This window comes from Physeter macrocephalus, chromosome 9 (assembly GCF_002837175.3).
Source record: "Physeter macrocephalus isolate SW-GA chromosome 9, ASM283717v5, whole genome shotgun sequence".
Taxonomy (NCBI): Eukaryota; Metazoa; Chordata; class Mammalia; order Artiodactyla; family Physeteridae; genus Physeter; species Physeter macrocephalus.
Window position 1 is genome coordinate 26,317,544 of NC_041222.1, and position 19,538 is coordinate 26,337,081.

Consider the following 19,538-nt stretch of genomic DNA (forward strand, 5'->3'; position numbering starts at 1 on the left):
GGAGCGGCTGGGCCCGTGAGCCATGGCCGCTGAGCCTGCGCGTCCGGAGCGTGTGCTCCGCAACGGGAGAGGCCACAACAGTGAGAGGCCCACGTACCGCAAAAAAAAAAAAAAAAAAAAAAAAAAAAAGAAGTAAACCTCTAAGACTTACAGAAGAAAATACAGGAGGATGTTTTGTTAATACTGGGATGGGGAGGGTCTTCGTAAATAAGTCACAAAATCCCAGGAGAGTAAAAGGAAAAAGTGGATAGATTTGGCTTTATAGAATTCGAAATCTTCTGCAGTGAGCCAGAGAGCGGGCAGAGACAGCAAGACGTGGGAGGACCCCTCACTTCCAAGGTGCCCTCGCTGGGGGCAGGGAGGGGTGCCCGTACTCACTGTTGAGTCCCTCCTTGTTCACGATGGAGCTGCTGCCCAAGGCCTGGTAGTACTGCTGGTTGCTCATGAGCGTGTGCATGCCCAGGATAGCTGCGGGGACACGAAGGGCCCATGACGCGCCTCTCAGACAGAGAGCCTTCTGGGCACGGACATTCCATGCCCCAGGAAGTTTTGCTCACAGAAATGGCAAGAAACACTTGCATGTAAACTTTTAAATTTTATTTGGTTTTTACTCTTGCCTCTATTGACGTGACTCTCGAATCTCTATCCCCAGCCCAGGTGTCTCTGTCCCTGGCCTCAGATTCCTAGATGTCCCTCTGATGTCCCACTGGCACGTCCAACCCAACTTGGCCAAAATGGAACTCCTCTTTTCCGACAACAGCCTCTTCCTTGGGCTCACGTTCCATCTGGTCATCCTGCCTGTTCCTCGGGGTAGACCCTCAGCCACATGGCACCCCTTCCCCTAAATCCTCACCCTCCTATACAGAGCCTCTCATCTCTCCCACCTTCCACTCCATCACCTCTGTCCTGGTTAAGGCCCTACCAGTTCTCGCCTGTATTATCACAGCTGTGGAATCACTAGTACTCTGGCCTCAGCCTCTTCCTATCTTCCCCCACCAGCATTCAGCACAGAGCAGCCAGAAAGATCTCTCTGGAAAGGCAAACCTAACCACATCCCCCCATGATCAGTCATTCTTTCATCCGCTCATTTGTTCGACATTTACCGAGTGCCAGCATCATGTGTCCAGCTCCAGGGGGGGTGGGGACACTGAGAAACAAGAAAGACAGGGGCTCTGCCACGTAGGTTACAGTCTGCTGGGAATGAGAAACTAAGCAGGTACCCACACGATTAAAAACAAGTGCAGAGTATGCTAAGTGTTGTAAAGAAAAAGTTCAGTGCGTTCTGGGAGAAGAGAACAGAGAAACCTGGGATGAGAGAGGTGAATATAGATGTTGGCCAAGTTAAGAGAAAGGAGGTAGAACATTCTGGGTAGAGGGATGGCGGGCGGGAAGCCCTAGGCTTGGGGAGCGGAAGGCCAGGGAGGGAGGGAGAAGCTGAAGACGGATAGAGGATGAAGTTGGACATGTGGCAGAGGGCAACAGGTCCTCACCAAATGCTTATGTCAGGCTAGAGAGTACACTGTACATCAGTGACACTCAGTCTGGTTGTACCTCAGAATCACTGGGACTCTTTTGAAACTCCTGATGCCCAGGACTCCCCCAGACCAATGAAACCACAATCCCTGGGCTGGGGCCCGGCATCTGCCTTTTTTCAAGCTCCCCAGGTGGTTTCACCGGGCAGCCGAGGTTGAGAACACTGCCTAATGCCATCCCCCTTAATCTTCACAACAACCCTTTGGAGTAGATTTTATTCAAATAGGCAAGGTCACATCCTGCAGGGTCTTCTAGGTCCAGGTAAGAAGCTCAGATGTCTTTTTCTAGGTGTGGCCTGAGCAGGGAGTGAGATGGTCTGACTCAAGTTCTGGGACAGTTACTCAGGCTGAATGTGGAGCACTGACTAGAGGGGAGGGATGGGCGTGCAGGACCATGAGGCTGGTGCAGCATCCGCCTGGGAGGACGGTGCCTTGTGACTCCAGAGCCTGGCTTCACTGGCCCTCCCCGGGGCTGGCCCTGCTTCAACAGCCTTGTCCCTCGCCCACGCCCTTTCTGCTCCGGCGACACAAATGGTCACTGCTCAGCAGATGCTCTTGCTTCTGCCAATGCTGCCTGTCTGCTGGCAATCCTCTCTCCATCTGCACTGCCCACTGCTGAAATGCCCCCCAGGAGAGTTTTGAGATTTAGCAAATAAAAATGACAGGATACCCAGTTAAACTGTAATTTCAGATAAACAATGAAAAATGTTCTAGTATAAGTACATCCCATTCAGTATTTGAGACCTTCTTATATTAGAAACTTATTCATCATTTACCTGAAATTCAGATCCAACGGAGCATACTATATTTGATCTAACAACTCTACCTCCCCATCCTTTAAGTTTGGAATAATGCTTCCTCCCCCAGGGAGTCCTCCTGGATTCCACCTTCTCTCTCTGTAGCTCTCTCACAGCACCTGGCGTCCTTATCACAGTACATAGTCAACATAGTGTTAGAGCTTTCTGGGTACACGCATGCTTCCCCTACTGGACTGTGGGCTTCCGGAGGTCAGGGAAGAACATTATCTCTCTTCTACCTCTTCCAGAAGATGGTATTTGGTAAACATTTGCTCATTAAAAAAAATTCCCCTGGCTATTTCATTAGACACGATTTCTAGTTAGAGAGACAACAGTGAGCCTTTAGTGAAGACTCAAGAGAACCAAGTTCCAGCCCTGACTCTGCCCCTGATGCTGTGTGACCTTGGGTAAGTCCCCTCCCCTCTCTGGGCTTCAGCCTCCTCTGTACAATGAGGGGTGAGACCAGACCACTAGTTCTCAATCATGGCTGCATATACAAATTACCCGGGAGCTTTACGACAATACCAGTGCTCCTCCTGAACAAACTGATTCGAATCTCTGGAGATGTAATTTTAATCTCCTTGGATGATTTTTGATGCTTAGTGGGAGCTACAAACCACAAGACAAGATGATCTCAAAGTACCTTCTGTTTCTCACATTCTAAGAGTCTTCTCTGCTAAAATTAGACTTGCCTGCTCATCGCTAAGGAGAACTGGTAAGGAGAGAGGCATCTGCACTGTTTTGAGCTCTCTGGGCTTTAATTTAGGCTGCGTTTCTGTGGGCAGAGCGAGCTGAAGCCTGCGTCAGCAGCAGGTGAATCAGATCACCTGGAGTCACCTTCTGGAGCTGGCTCTTCCAGCTCCCATACAGAGAGCGGCTTTGGTGGTGGTTCTGGGCTGCTGCTGGGATTCTAGGTTTGGAAAAACAGTTTGGAAAGGCTGCTGGAATCATAGGAAAGATGTAACCTCATATGGCTGGCTGGTCTTGCTTAGAGTGTATAGAGAGGTGGAAAATGGAAAATTCATTTTGTGCTTGGACAATAGCTTCTTGTAATGGTCCAGAAAGAGAGGGTAGAGGCAGGAAGGTTACAAGAAAGTGCTGGGGGACAGAGGAAGGAGACCTGGGCTCCAGTCTGGGCCTTGGTACTAATTTGCTGGGTAACCCTGTCCAGGTCATTTCTACTTTTGGGTCCTCGGTGTTCTCACCTGTGAAATGGACTATGTTTGAAGGATGATCTCTTACCTTCACATGGGACTTAAGAGCCACATGGCAATTTCTCATCTTCTTACGCTGTTTGATTTTTACAGCAAGCATCCAGGGCAGTTACTGTCGGTCCCCACTTTTCCAGCAGGCTCAAGAGGGAAATGGTTGGTCAAAGACCGTTCGGTGAGGACCCTCCTGGCTTCTAAGTTAGTGTCCCCACCCACACCTCTGCACACTAGGTCACCAACAGGTCTAATGTTCTAAAACTTGTCCTCAACTTCAGAATTCTAAGGACAGATAACAATATATTCTAGGAGGTAATGTATGTCAATAGCAGCCCTGAGAAGAAATAAAACAACTTTGCAGTTCAGAGGAGCTTAGAATTCTAAGAAGGAAGGAGGGAAGGAGGGAGGGAAAAAGGGAGGGAAGGAGGAAGGGGAGAGGCCAAGCTAAATCTCCACTGCTGGGCAGAATGCTTGGTGGTTCTGAAGCCAGTATTTCCTCTCCTGCCCTAAGCACCAAATCATGACTTTATCCTTGCTTGGTTTTGCACACTCCATGTCACCAGGAGTGAGTGATAGAGAAAAAGAGCACACCAACATTGCTTGCTGCTTCATTCTTTTTTTTTTTAAATAAATTTATTTATTTTTATTTATTTATTTTTGGCTGCATTGGGTCTTCGTTGCTGTGTGCGGGCTTTCTCTAGTTGTGGCGAGCGAGGGCTACTCTTCGTTGTGGTGCGTGGGTTTCTCATTGCGGTGGCTTCTCTTGTGGAGCACGGGCTCTAGGCACGCGGGCTTCAGTAGTTGTGGCACATGGGCTCTGTAGTTGTGGCTCGCGGGCTCTAGAGCACAGGCTCAGTAGTTGTGGCACACGGGCTTAGTTGCTCCACGGCATGTGGGATCTTCCCGGACCAGGGCTCGAACCCTCTTCCACTGGGATGCGTCTCCCCGCCTAGTCCACCTCTACTCTTCCTCCTTTCGGTTCAGCTTCGGTGTCCACTCTCATCTTGCAGCCCCACCACCTCACTCGGCCCTTTCTCCCTCCGACACTCACTCCCACTTGTCCTTCCACGTTGGCCTCAGTGTTTGTTTAACCTCGGCTCCTCGAGGGCAGGAACCGGGCCTCTTTCTTACGATTGGTCCAGAGTCATCGGAGGCTTAGTTAATGGAAATGTTCTGCCTGGGAGTTGAGTTGTGGGGAGCAGAGATGACCTGAAGACCCTGTGCCCAGCGCATCCTCCTCTTCTTTCCCTAATGAGTCACCCACTCAGGGCTCCAGCTACTCCCCACAACACACCCAGCACTCTGACAAGATGTCCTGCCTCCAGCACCTCCATCTCTTAAACTGACTCCTTGCATCCTTGCAGGAACCCAGCTCTGTTTTCTGATGCCTCAGGCCAGAAAGCCTGGTGTCGTCTCGTCATCTCAGCCTCTTGGCCTCTGACCCAGCTCTAGGAACAGCTGGTCTCTCGGAGCCACGTTCCAGACGCAGTCCACCTCAGCCCTTGGCCTGACCTGGGGCCTGCCTCCTACATCCCCTCGTCCTCCAAACACCACCGCCTCTCTGCCCAAGCCCCTGCTTTCATCCGGCCTCTTCCAACACTCCCCCAGGCCCGGGTGTCAATGCTTTTGCGTGACATCCGGAGCCTTTCCTAATTCGGCCCCATCCTCCCCAGGCCGACTCCATGAGACTCTGCCATGCACCCCCTCTCACCACTCTGTTTCCATTCCCCTACCCTGGAGGGCTTTATCCAGGTTGTACTGGGTGGTGATGCTGTGAGTGGGACCCAGCTGCCTGGGTTCAAACCCCGCGGGCAAGGATAACCTCACTGTGCCAACTTCCCCTCTCTGAAAAATGGGGACATCAATAAAACTCACTTCATAGGATTGCTGCGGTCAATAAATGCAGCAAGGTATGGAAAGCAACTCCCACAGCAGCTGGGACATAGGTGGTCAACAAATGTTCCGCGCCTCCTTCCACTGCCACCTTGCAAATGGCTGACATACAACGACATGTGTCCAAGGTTAGCCGGCGAACACTGGTGTCGCCTTGCAGCACCCCTCGCCTTTCCGGACAGCGGAAGCGTACGGCATCATCAACAGATACTAATAATTAGTCACGCCAATAAAAATAAAGAGGAATAGTTTCAAGATATCAACCCAGAAATTTAGCACAACATTGCAGCTCTATTTTGGCACCGACAGCAGTCATTTGATAATCCTTCTGAGCTGCCTAACAAGGGGAGTGACGTCATGGAGGGAGATCGGAGGAGAAGGACCAGGATAAAAACAGCCCTTGGGGTGAGTCAGTGTGGAGATGCTGGACAACCATGTCACTCACCCACCGCCCAGCTGCACAGATTAACCAGAACTCAAGGGGACCCCGCATCAGGGAGACGGTTCCGTCACAATACCCGAGCCTAATGTGGATCTAATGCAACTTGTGTGGTTTCTGACAAGCGAACCAGCTGAGTATCCTGAGCTAAGTGCTCCATTTCCATCCAGGTGACCTCCTCACGGCTACGTACTTCATAGTGAAAATGAACACCTTTCTCTCTCAGCCCGGACACCCTTTAAGCCACTGCCCTTTGTCCTTTCCCAAATGTTCTGCCTCCTTAGGAAAGGGTTGTCGGACCGAGGGTCTACACATTGGCTCTCCTTTTTCACTCCTTAGGCCCTGTGACCTGGCTTTGGTGCCCCTTCTTCCTCTTTCCTAAGAGTGTCGTCGGGACTGGCGCACGACACCCACGAGAAGCAGGAGGACTTGAGAAGCAGAAGACACTGCGGCCGCTGAGCCTCCCGGCGCTGGCGGGCTCGCCTGGCCTCTGGCTCCAGTGCTGAGTCTCCCGGCCAGCCCTGAGCCCTCATTCTGTCTCCCTAGCCCTTGCGTTAGGCTCTGCCCATCTTGATTTGGCCGTTGGTTCCCAGCCCATTTGTGGCTCCCTGGCCTCCACTGTGGCTACGTTCACCGCATTTCCACTCTTCTCCCAAACGCTTCTACCTCGGCCAGGGCCCTTGCCTCCAGAGCCCCGGGTCCCCACTAATGCCAGGCCCTCTGCCTGGAACTGGATGATGCTAATGACACCCACCTCTCTATCTCCAGTGTGGACCCCTTGCAGAACTCAAGACTTTCATGTAGGGACTTCCCTGGTGGCGCAGGGGTTAAGAATCCACCTGCAAATGCAGGGGACACGGGTTCAAGCCCTGGTTCGGGAAGATCCCGCATGCTGTGGAGTAACTAAGCCCGTGCGCCACAGCTACTGAGCCTGCAAGCCACAACTACTGAGCCCACGTGCCACAACTACTGAAGCCCGCGTGCCTAGAGCCCATGCTCTGCAACAAGAGAAGCCACCACAATGAGAAGCCCGCGCACCTCAACGAAGAGTAGCCCCCGCTCGCTGCAGCTAGAGAAAGCCCACGCACAGCAACGAAGACCCAACGCAGCCACAAATAAATAAATAAATGAATGATTTTTTTAAAAAAGCCTTTCATGTACAACTGCCCTTGATTGGGTGGCCCACAGGCACCCTGAACTCTAAAGGTCCCAAACTGAACTCCGTATTTCCCCTACACCTGCTCCTCCCCACTGTTATGGTTGAATTGTGTCCCTCCAAAATTGTTGATTTTGTCCTGATTTGTCCCTCCAATATGTTGAATGAAGTAATTTCTAGTACCTTAGAATTTGTAACTATATTTGGAGATAAGGTCTTTAAAGAAGTGATTAAGTGTCAATGAGCCTGTTACGGTGGGTCCTAATCCAATCTGTCTGGTGTACTTACAAGAACGAGATTAGGACACACAAAGGGACACAAGGGGACACATGCGCAGAGGGACACCATGAGATACGGTCATCTGGAATCAAGGAGAGAGGGCTCAGAGGAAACCAAGACTGTGGACACCTTGATCTTGGACATCTAACCTCCAGAACTATTGAGAAAATACATTTCTGTTATTTAAGCCACCAGCCTGTGGTATTTCGTTAGGGCAGCCTGAGCAGACTAAAGTACCTTCATTAATGGCACCAACGTCCACTTAGTCTCTGGAGCCAGGTCTGGGCTCCTCCCTTGACCTCACAGTTGACCCTGTCTTTCCTCTCCCCTTCCCACTTGCCTTGACTCTCTCCCTACCCCATCCACACTCCTGTCATCATCTGGGTGAGGGTTAGTAGCCCCCAAGACTGCAAAAGAAAAAGACCAGCTACCTCACTGGGCCAGGGAGCACAGCATGGTGGTGGGCACGCTGTGGCCAGAGCCTGACCGCCCGGGGGGAAGGGACATGGGCAAGTGGGACAGGGACCAGACAGTAAAAAGGGGAAAAGAGCAGGTGGCAAAAAGCTCTGGATATCAGGCCACCTTCTGGAGTTTTAGGGGCTGTTTGTGAAGATCACATGGAAACACACATGAAGATGGAGGGTGTTGTACAAATATGAGATATGGGGTGATCGCCTCCAAGCCCGGCTCTCCAAGCTGTGCAAAATGGTAAAATCAGATGACTTGCTCCAGCCCTCTGTGAGCCTCCTGGACCTGAGATGCCGGCAGCCCTCTGTCTGCCCCCCTCTATCCTCTCTCCCCAGGTGGCCTGAGCAGGATTTGATGCCATGGCTGGTGAAGGGCCCAGGCTGCCTTGCACACCCCTCTGGGATGGGGTCTCGTGGCAGCAACAGCTGGCTTCGTGGTGGGAAGGGTTTTGGTTTTATCTCCATTTTATTCATTTCGGTTTTTAATAATAGAGTTCTATCTCCTCTAGTCCTTGTTAGAAACAGAGAGGGTGTTTATGTTGAAATAAACCATCCAAGGCTCGCCTGCAGACGTGGGTCAAACGCTTTTGGAGGACGTGGGGAAGCATCAGGAACACCTCTTACCTGCGATGTCACAGAGTTCCGCATCCGAGGCATTTGCCAGGGCCTCCTCCAGCTCCGGCTCCAGTGTCACACTTTCCAGCACGGGGTCCATCGGCTTCTGCTTGGGGACCCAGACTTTTCCTGAAAACACACGGGGTGCCCATTACAGGGAGTGCAGCTGCGCTGGGGCCCTGGGTGGACCGTCCCAAAGCCCTGTGGATCCCTCGATGCCGAGATTCCATTAAAACTTCTCCCTCTGGGGAGCCGGTGCCAAACTTGTCCAAAGAAAGGGAATCAGAGATCTCCAACAAAGCACCCTTCACGTTTGAAAAGAAGAACTTTATAACTTGGTCAAGGGAGACTGCTCACTACTGAAAACATTGGTTATTAATTTTAACAATCTGTAAGTAGGAAAAAGTACAAAAGAAAAATATAATAAAATGCCAGGGTCTGGAATACTCTAAACAAGCGTTCTGGTATGAGAGAAAAATTTAGAAACATTTCTAAATCAAATAAATAAAATACACTCAGATTATTAAAAGAGGCATAGGGAGAAAATATAATGCCTCTTGGGACACTACATTTTTACAGTGTCAGACTCATAATTGAACGAGAGAGCAAAGAGGATGGTCGGTCGCTGCAGTGTGCACCAAGACGGATTTTAAAGAAATTATGGGGCATCCATACAATGGCGTTCTAGCAGTTATTATTATAAAGGATGGTGGAGATCTCTACGTACTATGAAAGGAAAATGTCCAAGACTAAATCTTGTGTGAAAAAGCAAGTTTACAAAATAGCATGAATTATTTAATTCCATTTATGAAAAATTGCACATATATCAATATATATTTATCCAGGCAACACATTTTTTTTTTTTCTTTGCGGTACGTGGGCCTCTCACTGTTGTGGCCTCTCCTGTTGTGGAGCACAGGCTCCAGACGCGCAGGCTCAGTGGCCATGGCTCACGGGCCCAGCCACTCCGCGGCATGTGGGATCTTCCCAGGCCAAGGCACGAACCCGTGTCCCCTGCATCGGCAGGCGGACTCTCAACCACTGCACCACCAGGGAAGCCCCATGCAACACATATTTACTGAATACTTCCTATGTGCCCAGCACCTTTCTTGGCACTAGGGGGACAGCAGTGAACAGTATACAGTTTAGTGAAAGAAGACAGATAATAAACAAACATGTAAAGATACCAGAGAGTACTAAGAATCACAAAGGAAAATAAAGACAAGCAAAAGACTAGGAAGTTCCAGGCTGGGGTGTGGGTGAGGTGGGCTCTGCTATCTTGGGTAGAGTGGTCAGGGAAGATGACCTGTGAGCTGGGCCCTGACAGAGTGAGGAAATGAGCTCCTCAGACCAGCGACAAGACAAGGATGCCTGCTTTCATTGCTCCTACCCAACTGTGTACTGAAAGTTCTAGTCAGAGCAAATGGAAAAGAAAAAGAAATACATGGCATCCAGACTAGAAAGGAAGAAATAAAATGATCTCTGTTCACAGATGACATGATGTTATATGCAGAAAATGTTCCACACACACACACACACACACACACACAAAAACAGGGTACAAGATTAACATATACAGATAAGTGGGGTACACCAGCAAATAACAATATGAAAGGGAAATTAGGAAAATAATTTCATCTACAATACAATCCAAAAGAATAAAATACGTAGGAATAAATTTAACCAAGGAGGTGAAAGACTTGTGCATGGAACACTATAAAACATTGTTGAAAGAAATGAAAGAAGACCTAAATAAACAGAAAGATATCCCAAGTTCATGGATTGGAAGACAATATTAAAATGGCAATATTGCCCAAAGCAATATACAGATTCAATGCCATCCTTATCAAAATTCCAATGGCCCTCCTCCTTTTTTTTTTGTAAATGGAAAAGCCAGTCCTCAAATTCTTATGGAATTGTAAGGGGCTCCAAATAACCAAAACAATCTTGATAAAGAACAAAGTTGGAGGACTCAGACTTCCTGATTTCAAAACTTACTACAAAGTTAAACAGTGTGACACTGACATAAGGATAGACATATAAAAAAATGGAATAGAATTGAGAGTCCACAAATAAACCCATACATTTATGGCAAATTGATTTTTGACAAGGGTGCCAAGTCCATTGAATGGGGAAAGAATAGTTTCTTCAAGAAGTGGTGTGGAAAAAAAGAAAAAGAAAAAGAAAAAGAAAAAAAAAGAAAAAAAGAAAAAGAAAAGAAAAAAAAGAAAAAAAAAAGAAAAAAAAAGAAAAAAGAAAAAGAAAAAAAAAGAAGTGGTGTGGGACAACTGGATATCCACATGCAGAAAGATAAAGCTGTACCCCTATCTCATACCATACACAAAAACCAACTGGAAATGGATCAATGATTTAAATATAATACCTAAAACTATAAAATTCTTAGAAGAAAACATAAGCGTAAATCTTTATGACCTTAGATTTGGCAAAGTATTCCTAGATATGACAACAAAAGAATAAGCAACTAAAGAAAAATAGATCAATTGAACTTAACCAAAATAAAACTTTTGTGTATCAAAGGACATTATCAAGAAAGTGGAAAGATAACATACAGAAGAGGAGAAAATATTTACAAATCATATATCTGACAGGGTCTAGTATTCAGAATATATAAAGAACTTTTACAACTCAACAACAAAAAGAAAAACAACCCAATTTAAAAATGGGCAAAGGACTTATAGACATTTCTCCAAAGAGGATATACAATTGCCTCTAGGTATCTGAGGGGGATTGGATGCTCAAGTCCCTTATATAAAATGGTATAGTATTTGCATATAACCTACACACATCCTCTTGTATACTTCAGATCATCTCTAGGTTACGTATAATACCTAATACAACGTGAATGCTATGTAAATAGTTGCCAGTGCGCGGCAAATTCAAGTTTTGCCTTTTTAAACTGTTTGGAATTTTTCTGAATATTTTTGATCCACAGTTGGGTGAATCTGCGGATATGGAACCTGAGGATATGGAGAGTCAACTGTACAGATGGCCAAGCACATGACAAGATGCTCAACATCACTGGTCATTAGACAAACGCAAATCAAAACCACAATGAGATACCACTTCACAACCATGATAATGGCTATAACATAAACCAAAAACCAAAATGGAAAATAACAAATGTTGGCAAGGATGTGGAGAAATTGGAACCCTCAAATATTGCTGATGGGAATGTAAAATGGCGCAGTTGCTTGGGAAAACTGTTTGGCAGTTCTTCAAAAAATTAAACACAGAATTACCATATGATCCAGCAATTCCACTCCTAGGTATATACCCAAAAGTTACCCAGACAAATACTTGTATAGGAATATTCACAGCACCACTAATCACAACAGCCAAAAAGTGGAAACAACCAAAATGTTTGTCAATGGACAAATTGTGGAATATTATTCAGTAATAAAAGGGAATGAATGAGTCTCGAAAATAATATTCTAAGTGAAAGAAGCCAGACACACAAAGTCACTTATTATATGATTTAATTTATAGGAGATATCCAGAGTAGGTAAATCCATAGAAACAGATTGGTGGTTGCCAGGGGTTGGGAGCAAGGGACATGGGGAGTAACTGCTTATTGGGTACAGGGTTTTATTTTGGAGTGATGAAAATGTTTTGGATCTAGACAGAGATGGTAGTTGCACAACATTGTGTGTGTACTAAATGCCACTGAATTGTTCACCTGAAAATAGTTAACTTTATGTTATGTGAATTTTACTTCAATTTTTAAAAATCTGCTCATTTTGGCTACTGATTGAGAATAGACTGAAGTGGGGCCAGGATGGAAGCCAGGAGATGGTTAGGAGGCTCCTTCAAAAGTCCACATGAGAGATGATAGTGACTTGGACCAGAGGCGGGGAGGGGTGGGAAGAGTAATGTTCAGAGGGATATTCCCTAAAATGGGATCAGTGCCGACCTCTCAGCAGAGAGTATTACTTTGTTTTGTTATTTAAATTGTTTACAGGGGCTTCCCTGGTGGCGCAGTGGTTAAGAATCCGCCTGCCAGTGCAGGGGACACGGGTTCAAGCCCTGGTCCGGGAAGATCCCACATGCCGCGGAGCAACTAAGCCCGTGCACCACAACTACTGAGCCTGCGCTCTAGAGCCCGTGAGCTACAACGACTGAGCCCGTGTGCCACAACTACTGAAGCCTGCGCGCCTAGAGCCTGTGCTCCGCAACAAGAGAAGCCACCGCAATGAGAAGCCCGTGCACCGCAACGAAGAGTAGCCCCTGCTCGCCACAACTAGAGAAAGCCCGCGTGCAGCAACAAAGACCCAACGCAGCCAAAAAAATAAACAAATAAATTTATAAAATAAATAAATAAATTGTTTACAGCAAAGATCAACTACTATATAAGCAGAACAGTCAGCAAAGTCATCTGGGAGAAAATGTATCATAACCTTCACCAGAGGTGCATCTGGAAAACAGCAAATCAAAATGGCTAAAAAGAAAACGAAATGGCTAAAAGGAAAATGAACTGTGAAAATGACTGATGCAGTGACTAGGATGAACATTCAGTAAATATTTAAGACCTATGGTTTATTATGCCCCTGCAGCAGGTGCCTCCATGAGGGTGGTGACTCTAAGACACTATAAGAGGGACTCAGACATCTTCCCTTCCTTCATCTTACTAGTTGGGATGTGGGTGTGATGACTGGAGCCTCAGCAGTCAGATGGACCATGAGGACAAGAATATATTACAAGGATGGCAGAATGAAAAACTGGAGAGGGTCTTGATTCCTAATGCCAACGAAGATGTCTTACAAGCTCTGGAATGCCTAACCCTGCAGCTCTACTCAGTGAAAGAAAACTAAACTTCCATTTTAAGTCTCTCTTATTTTACTTGTTTCTTCAGCACATGCAGCCAAATCTGTATAATGAAAATACCCTGAATGGAACTTTATTCTGATTCCCCCACTTGAATGAGAGTGAGGGAAAATCCAGATTCCTCAGGACTTTGCAGCAGTTTATGGCTCTTACCACATCCTGCTGGGTTTTGTAGTGCCTGAAATGCTATTTCCCCTCAGCCTAGGCTTGCTCTAGGCCCAGCGTGGGGCAAGTGCTCAGTAGAGCTGGACTGAACAGCCCTGCGTCTGCCTGTTAGAGCTGGAAGGTCTCCTTCCCCACACTCTCTGTTGAGACTGTACTTATTCAATATACATGGACTCCAACAATCATCTTGTAAATATTTTATGATGACGATGCTGGTGGTGGTGATGATAATAAAACTTTTAGGCTTGTCATAATATGAAAATAGAATAAATTCTAGCTACCCTCCTTGGGTCAGCCTGGTTTTTCATGAGGGCACTCAGGCTCTGGGAGTCTGGAGAGCTGTTCCTGGCTCAGGGCCAGGTCAGCACTCTGCGAAGGGGCAGCAGGACTGGTTTATATATCGCCCAGATTCCCTTCCCCATCCCCCATCTCATCTCCAGCTCCTCCCCTGGGAGGGGGATGGGCACACAAGAGAGCAGATGTCAGTAAGGACTCACCAACTGTCCACTCAGGTCTGCTACTGACTCTCTCACAGCCTTGGTTTCCCCATTTTTCAAATGTGTAGGGGGGATAGTGGGAGTTTGAAGGCCCCATGAAATCCAGAGATTTTATTATCTTTACCTGCTGCACAGAAATCACTCCTCACCGTACAAGTACCTTGCTTAAAACCATCTTGTGCCTACGCTCTCAGCCAGGCACACCCAGCCCTTATGGTCAAGGGCCCCTTCCCCTGCCGCCAGCTCCAGGGTGCCTCAGACCACACAATTCTTCCAAAGCTCTGTAATCCAGATGTCTCCTGGGCTTCCCTGACCTTCCAAGTTTTCAGTAAAATCTGGACCGAGCTTCAATTCCAGGCACTGGGATGGCTAGAAGTCCTCCCTGAAATGCCCACACCTGCTTGGTCTTTCATTTTATTATTTATCAGGCAGCTACTCTGTGCAGCATTGTGCTAATACAACAGGGACACAGAGATAAATGCCATAGACAGGGATCCTTGGCTCATCATGCAGACATTCTTCCATTCTTGAGGAGAATGGAAGAGGTGGAAAACAAACAATTAATTACCCAATTAATTAATTAATTAGAATTAATGCTTTCATTCAACATATATTTACTAGGTGCCTACTACATGCTAGGGTTTTGTTTGTTTGTTTGTTTGTTTGTTTTGTGGTATGCGGGCCTCCCTCTGCCGTGGCCTCTCCCGTTGCGGAGCACAGGCTCCGGACGCGCAGGCCCAGCGGCCATGGCTCACGGGCCCAGCCGCTCCGCGGCAGGTGGGATCCTCCCAGACCGGGGCGCGAACCCGGTTCCCCTGCATCGGCAGGCGGACGCGCAACCACCGCGCCACCAGGGAAGCCCCCATGCTAGGGTTTTTGAGGTATAGGGTTATAACAATGAACTAGACAGATGTGGTGCTTGTACCCATGGAGCTTATATTTGAAGGAAAAAGCCTATAAGATCCATTATGCATATATTTAATTTAAACTCATTCATTCATTCAACACCTCTCTCTTGAGCCCTACTGTACACTAGGCCCTGTGCTGGGTGCTGGGGGAACTGTGTAAGCAAAAGCAGCTGAGTCCCTGCCTCATGGAGCTTACAGGTCAGTGTAAATAAAGACATAATGATAAAATAAGAATTGCTCTGAAGAACACACACAGGCTCCCGAGATGGAGAATAACCAAGGGGGAGTTGAAGGGATGGAATGTCCTAAACAGTGTAGACAGGAAAGGCTTTCCTGAAAGAGGAGATGACAGTACAGTTGAGACTGAAAGGGTAATAATAGCTAATATTGACATAGCATTCATGATGCGCCAGGTGATGTTTTAAGTGCTTTATATAGATCTTAACTCAATCTTCATAACTCCCTCAGAAGGCTGGTAATATTCATCAACCCCATTTTACAGACGAGGAAATGGAGGCACAGCAGGTTTAAAAATGTACTCGAGGGAATTCCCTGGCGGTCCAGTGGTTAAGACCTGCACTTCCACTGCAGGGGGCACAGGTCCGATCCCTGGTCGGGGACTAAGATCCTGTAAGCCATGTGGCATAGCCAAACAAACAAATGTACTTGAGTTCACACAGCCTAGTAAGGGGTAGTGCCAAGACTGTAGCCAAAGTAGACCCAACTCCAGGCTATGTTTCTAACCATTACGCCTCTTACAGAGGAGAGAAGCCAGCCCTGTAGCCAGCTTGGAGGCAGACAGAGGACCAGCATTCCATGCAGAGGGCATACGTGCAAAGGTCCTGAGGTAGGAAAGAGCTTGGAGTGTTTGGGGAAGAGAAAGAGGCCTGTGGGGAAGCAGGGCAGTGAGCAAGGGTGAGCATGGTACCAGAGGACAGGAGGGTGATTTGGAGTGTAGGGGAAGTTCTGGAAGGGTTGGATAGTCGGAGTGCCTCTCTGTTCCCCGGAGCCTTCTAGATGGCTTGCCTTAGGCTGGGGCAGAGAGTCTTAGAGGGACAGATGAAGGAAGGGAAGCTGCAGCTGCCAGACAGAGGAACTTTGGGGAAAAAGAAGGGATAATTAGGGTAGAGACAGGTTATCTCTTGTTCCTGGTTTGGAGGGGACAGGCCTTGTTTGGTCCTCATGTCCTGATACCATTTTAATAGTTCCTTCTTTCCCTTTTGACAGTATCAGGTTTGTATGAAAAATAATCAGGACACCCTAGTTAAAGGGGACTGAGGGGAAAGTGTTACGGGTGTGGTTTACCCCCAAAGTCACTAAATCTTCACTCCCATGCGCCGATGCTTTTGGAGTTGGGTTTGTGACTTTGGGCCAGGCAGGGATGAGGGCAAGGAGGCCCAGTCACATCTGGCCCAACACAGGGCCTGGCATACCGCTGGCACTCAACGATCGTGGGGAATGACGTACTCAGAAGTTCAACATGGTTCAGTACCTCGCTTCTCCCCTGTGTAGGGGACCAGATCTTCTCGGTCCTTAAACTCCTTTGCTTGCTTTTCCAAGTGATCCAAGAGCTCCTCCCTTTTAAAGGGGCCCGTGGGCGCCTTGGTGGTCTGATCCTTCTGCCTCAGGCCCGCAGGCAGCAGTGCATTCTACAGTGGCAGTTGCGGGGCAGGTGCACAGAGAGAGAGAGAGAGAAAGAGAGAGAGCAGTCAGCTGCTGAAGACTTGCATTCCTCCAGAAACTCATCAAACTGAAAAACGGGGAGCTCAGTCGAAGTTGCTCATTTACATGTAAGGAAACTAACAACATGGGAGGGGCAGAGGCTTGCCCAAAGTCACTGGCAGACAGGTGCAGAGCTAGGCTAGGACTCAGGTCTCTTGTCACTAAATCTTCACTCCCATGCGCCGATGCTTTTGGAGTTGGGTTTGTGACTTTGGGCCAGGCAGGGATGAGGGCAAGGAGGCCCAGTCACATCTGGCCCAACACAGGGCCTGGCATACCGCTGGCACTCAACGATCGTGGGGAATGACGTACTCAGAAGTTCAACATGGTTCAGTACCTCGCTTCTCCCCTGTGTAGGGGACCAGATCTTCTCGGTCCTTAAACTCCTTTGCTTGCTTTTCCAAGTGATCCAAGAGCTCCTCCCTTTTAAAGGGGCCCGTGGGCGCCTTGGTGGTCTGATCCTTCTGCCTCAGGCCCGCAGGCAGCAGTGCATTCTACAGTGGCAGTTGCGGGGCAGGTGCACAGAGAGAGAGAGAGAGAGAAAGAGAGAGAGCAGTCAGCTGCTGAAGACTTGCATTCCTCCAGAAACTCATCAAACTGAAAAACGGGGAGCTCAGTCGAAGTTGCTCATTTACATGTAAGGAAACTAACAACATGGGAGGGGCAGAGGCTTGCCCAAAGTCACTGGCAGACAGGTGCAGAGCTAGGCTAGGACTCAGGTCTCTTAACCATACCTGTTTCCCAGCCTCTAACATTTTTTTTAAGGGCAAGGGGGTGAGGGGTCAGCTGACCAGGGGCTGAGCACAGCGGAGGGCTCCAAGAGCATCTGCTGAGGGAGAAATAGGATTAAGTTGGTGTTTGGACGCATGAGGGTATTTACAGCCGTTGTGTAGAAAGTGGTTGGGAAGAGAAGCAGCCCGGGGTGGGGGGGCGGTTTGAGTTAGGGCCCTGGATGCAGAATCAGGCAGGAAGAGGCAGACCCCAAAAACAAGCAGAGAAAGCTGGGCAGGACTGCAAGAAGGGCCGGGCATGCTGTCAGGCTGTAGCCCTGGTTGGCCCTACCAGCTGCTTTCTACCCTCCTGAATGTCGTGCTCATGCATGCTGGCTGTTAAATATTTTGAACGTTGCCCATGGAGATGGGTCTCTCAAGAAAGATAGCATCAACCAATCACTGTGTTCTCTTCTTCAAACATGGGCAGGCTTCTAGGTGTGGGCTCACTACTAAAGCAGATTCCTAATCAGGGTGGATTTGAATCACATGGGCTTCACTTTAACTCAGTATCGTAGAGATTCAGAGAAGCTTACGGTTGCCAGGATGCTTAGAGATCATCCAGTGTACACATGCTCCCTTCGAGAGGAAACTGAGGCCAAGAGCAAAGAAAGATTTGCCCAAATCTAGAACCAAAACCAGGGTCCTTCTTCAGATTTGGGGGAAGAGGGCAATCTTCTAGTTAGATCATTGCTCTCTCCCCACTCCCTTTCATTCGGGGAGGTCAGGAGGATATTGGGAAGGCTGATGTGAGCAGAACCTCACCTCACTTCTTGCTGCACCCCCAAAATGGCTAAATTGGTGAGCCGTTCCGTCTCCGATCTTTGTACCAGCAAAATGCATATCTTCACTCACTCACTCACACTTCAAATCCTTTGCTAAAAGCCCCCTCTGAGAGGGGAATGCTATCAGCTCTATGAAGAGAGCTCTGTGCCTGGCACATAGAAGGACAAAGCTTGGGAGGGAAATAACTACTGTTTGACTGCAGTATGATTTTGTTTTTTGTTTTTTGTTCTTTTTACAAGATCGTTTACCACTGTGCTGTTCCACTAAGAGCGGTGGGTGCAAGATCAGGAGACTGGAGTGTGAACCCAACTCTGGGAGAGCTGAGGTGAGTAGGGCCTAGCACACTGATCGGTACACACAGGGGCTCCGAGAGTGGCGCTGGTGTATGTGCAAATGGATTTAGGCCACAAGTCAGGAGGGACATTTGGGAGTTGGAGCACATTATGAGAGGACGGCCAATAGGTAGAAAATCAAGCCTTGACTGATTTGTGGATGAGTGTCAAGAACACACGTGGTGCCACAGATACCCTAGTTTTCCTTAAGCAGCAGTCCTCAGACACTGTCCACCGTGATATGAAGGATGGCTGATGGTCCACAGATGAGCCACATTTCCACAGGTATGTCCCAGGTGAGACAGGATTTCCTGTGGCTACTAGTGTGTGTCCATTCAGTGAAAGTACATCTACTGTAGCCCAGTTGAGTGAGGGCACAGCCTAAATGTCGGAAAATGTCCATCTGTGATTACCCATAATAAGTAATCAAATTCTTTGCGACACGCCAGCATGTCAGAGTTAACCCCACACCAGGCTTAAGCCCTGACTTGGAGTAATGATGTCTCCAGCAACATGATCTTGGGCAAATCTCACCGTTTCTCTGTTTCTCTGGCTGTAAAATGTGAATAATAATAGTCACTCTCTCAGAATTGTTGAGAAAAGTAAATTAGATAGTGCAGAAGAGTGCTTAGCACAGTGCCTGACACAGTGAGCACACAAATTAATATTGACTATTGTTGCTGTTCTAAAATCAGATAAAATACCTTACACCAGGAGGTTGGTTACCCAAATATGTAAGTTGGACAGGGGATGTGTTATCCCAATATATCTTAAAATTCAAAAAAGGAACACATACAAGTATAAAATGAATTAAGCGTGGAAAGCAAGTGTTTTCCCAATGATCCCCACAGGGAAGACCTGAGAGATTTTTGTCACCATAAAGGATTCTGATGGCAGTGAGGTGCTGGGGCACATTCTGACTTCTGAAAGGCTCAGTATTGTGATGGGAGAAACCCAAGAGGTTGTAACTGAGGGGAAAAGGGTTTGCAAACTCACATCTCGTTTTGAATATATCTGATAGAGGCCACTGATTCAAAGTAGGGTTTTTCACATTTTTTTCTTTTTCTTTTTTTGTATCTACATGAGATAATGGATGTTCACTAAACTGGTAATCATTTCATGATGTATGT

General features: G+C 47.7%; 1 protein-coding gene across 2 annotated transcripts in view; it reads right to left on the reverse strand.

The window, feature by feature from the left end:
• The window catches only part of TMOD1 (tropomodulin 1), an 85,006-nt gene that overhangs the window by 48,518 nt on the left and 16,950 nt on the right, over positions 1–19,538 (reverse strand). Inside the window, exons 1-3 of one of the 2 annotated variants that reach the window (XM_028493786.2) lie at positions 16,291–16,371; positions 8,396–8,515; positions 379–468 (exon numbers count right to left, since the gene is read on the reverse strand). In XM_028493786.2, the coding sequence (XP_028349587.1) occupies positions 379–468; positions 8,396–8,486 (181 nt within the window). In that variant the 5' untranslated portion in view covers positions 8,487–8,515; positions 16,291–16,371. Of the gene's footprint in view, positions 1–378; positions 469–8,395; positions 8,516–16,290; positions 16,372–16,857; positions 17,015–19,538 lie in introns of those variants that run through there. The other variant, XM_024126155.3, reaches the window with a different exon arrangement.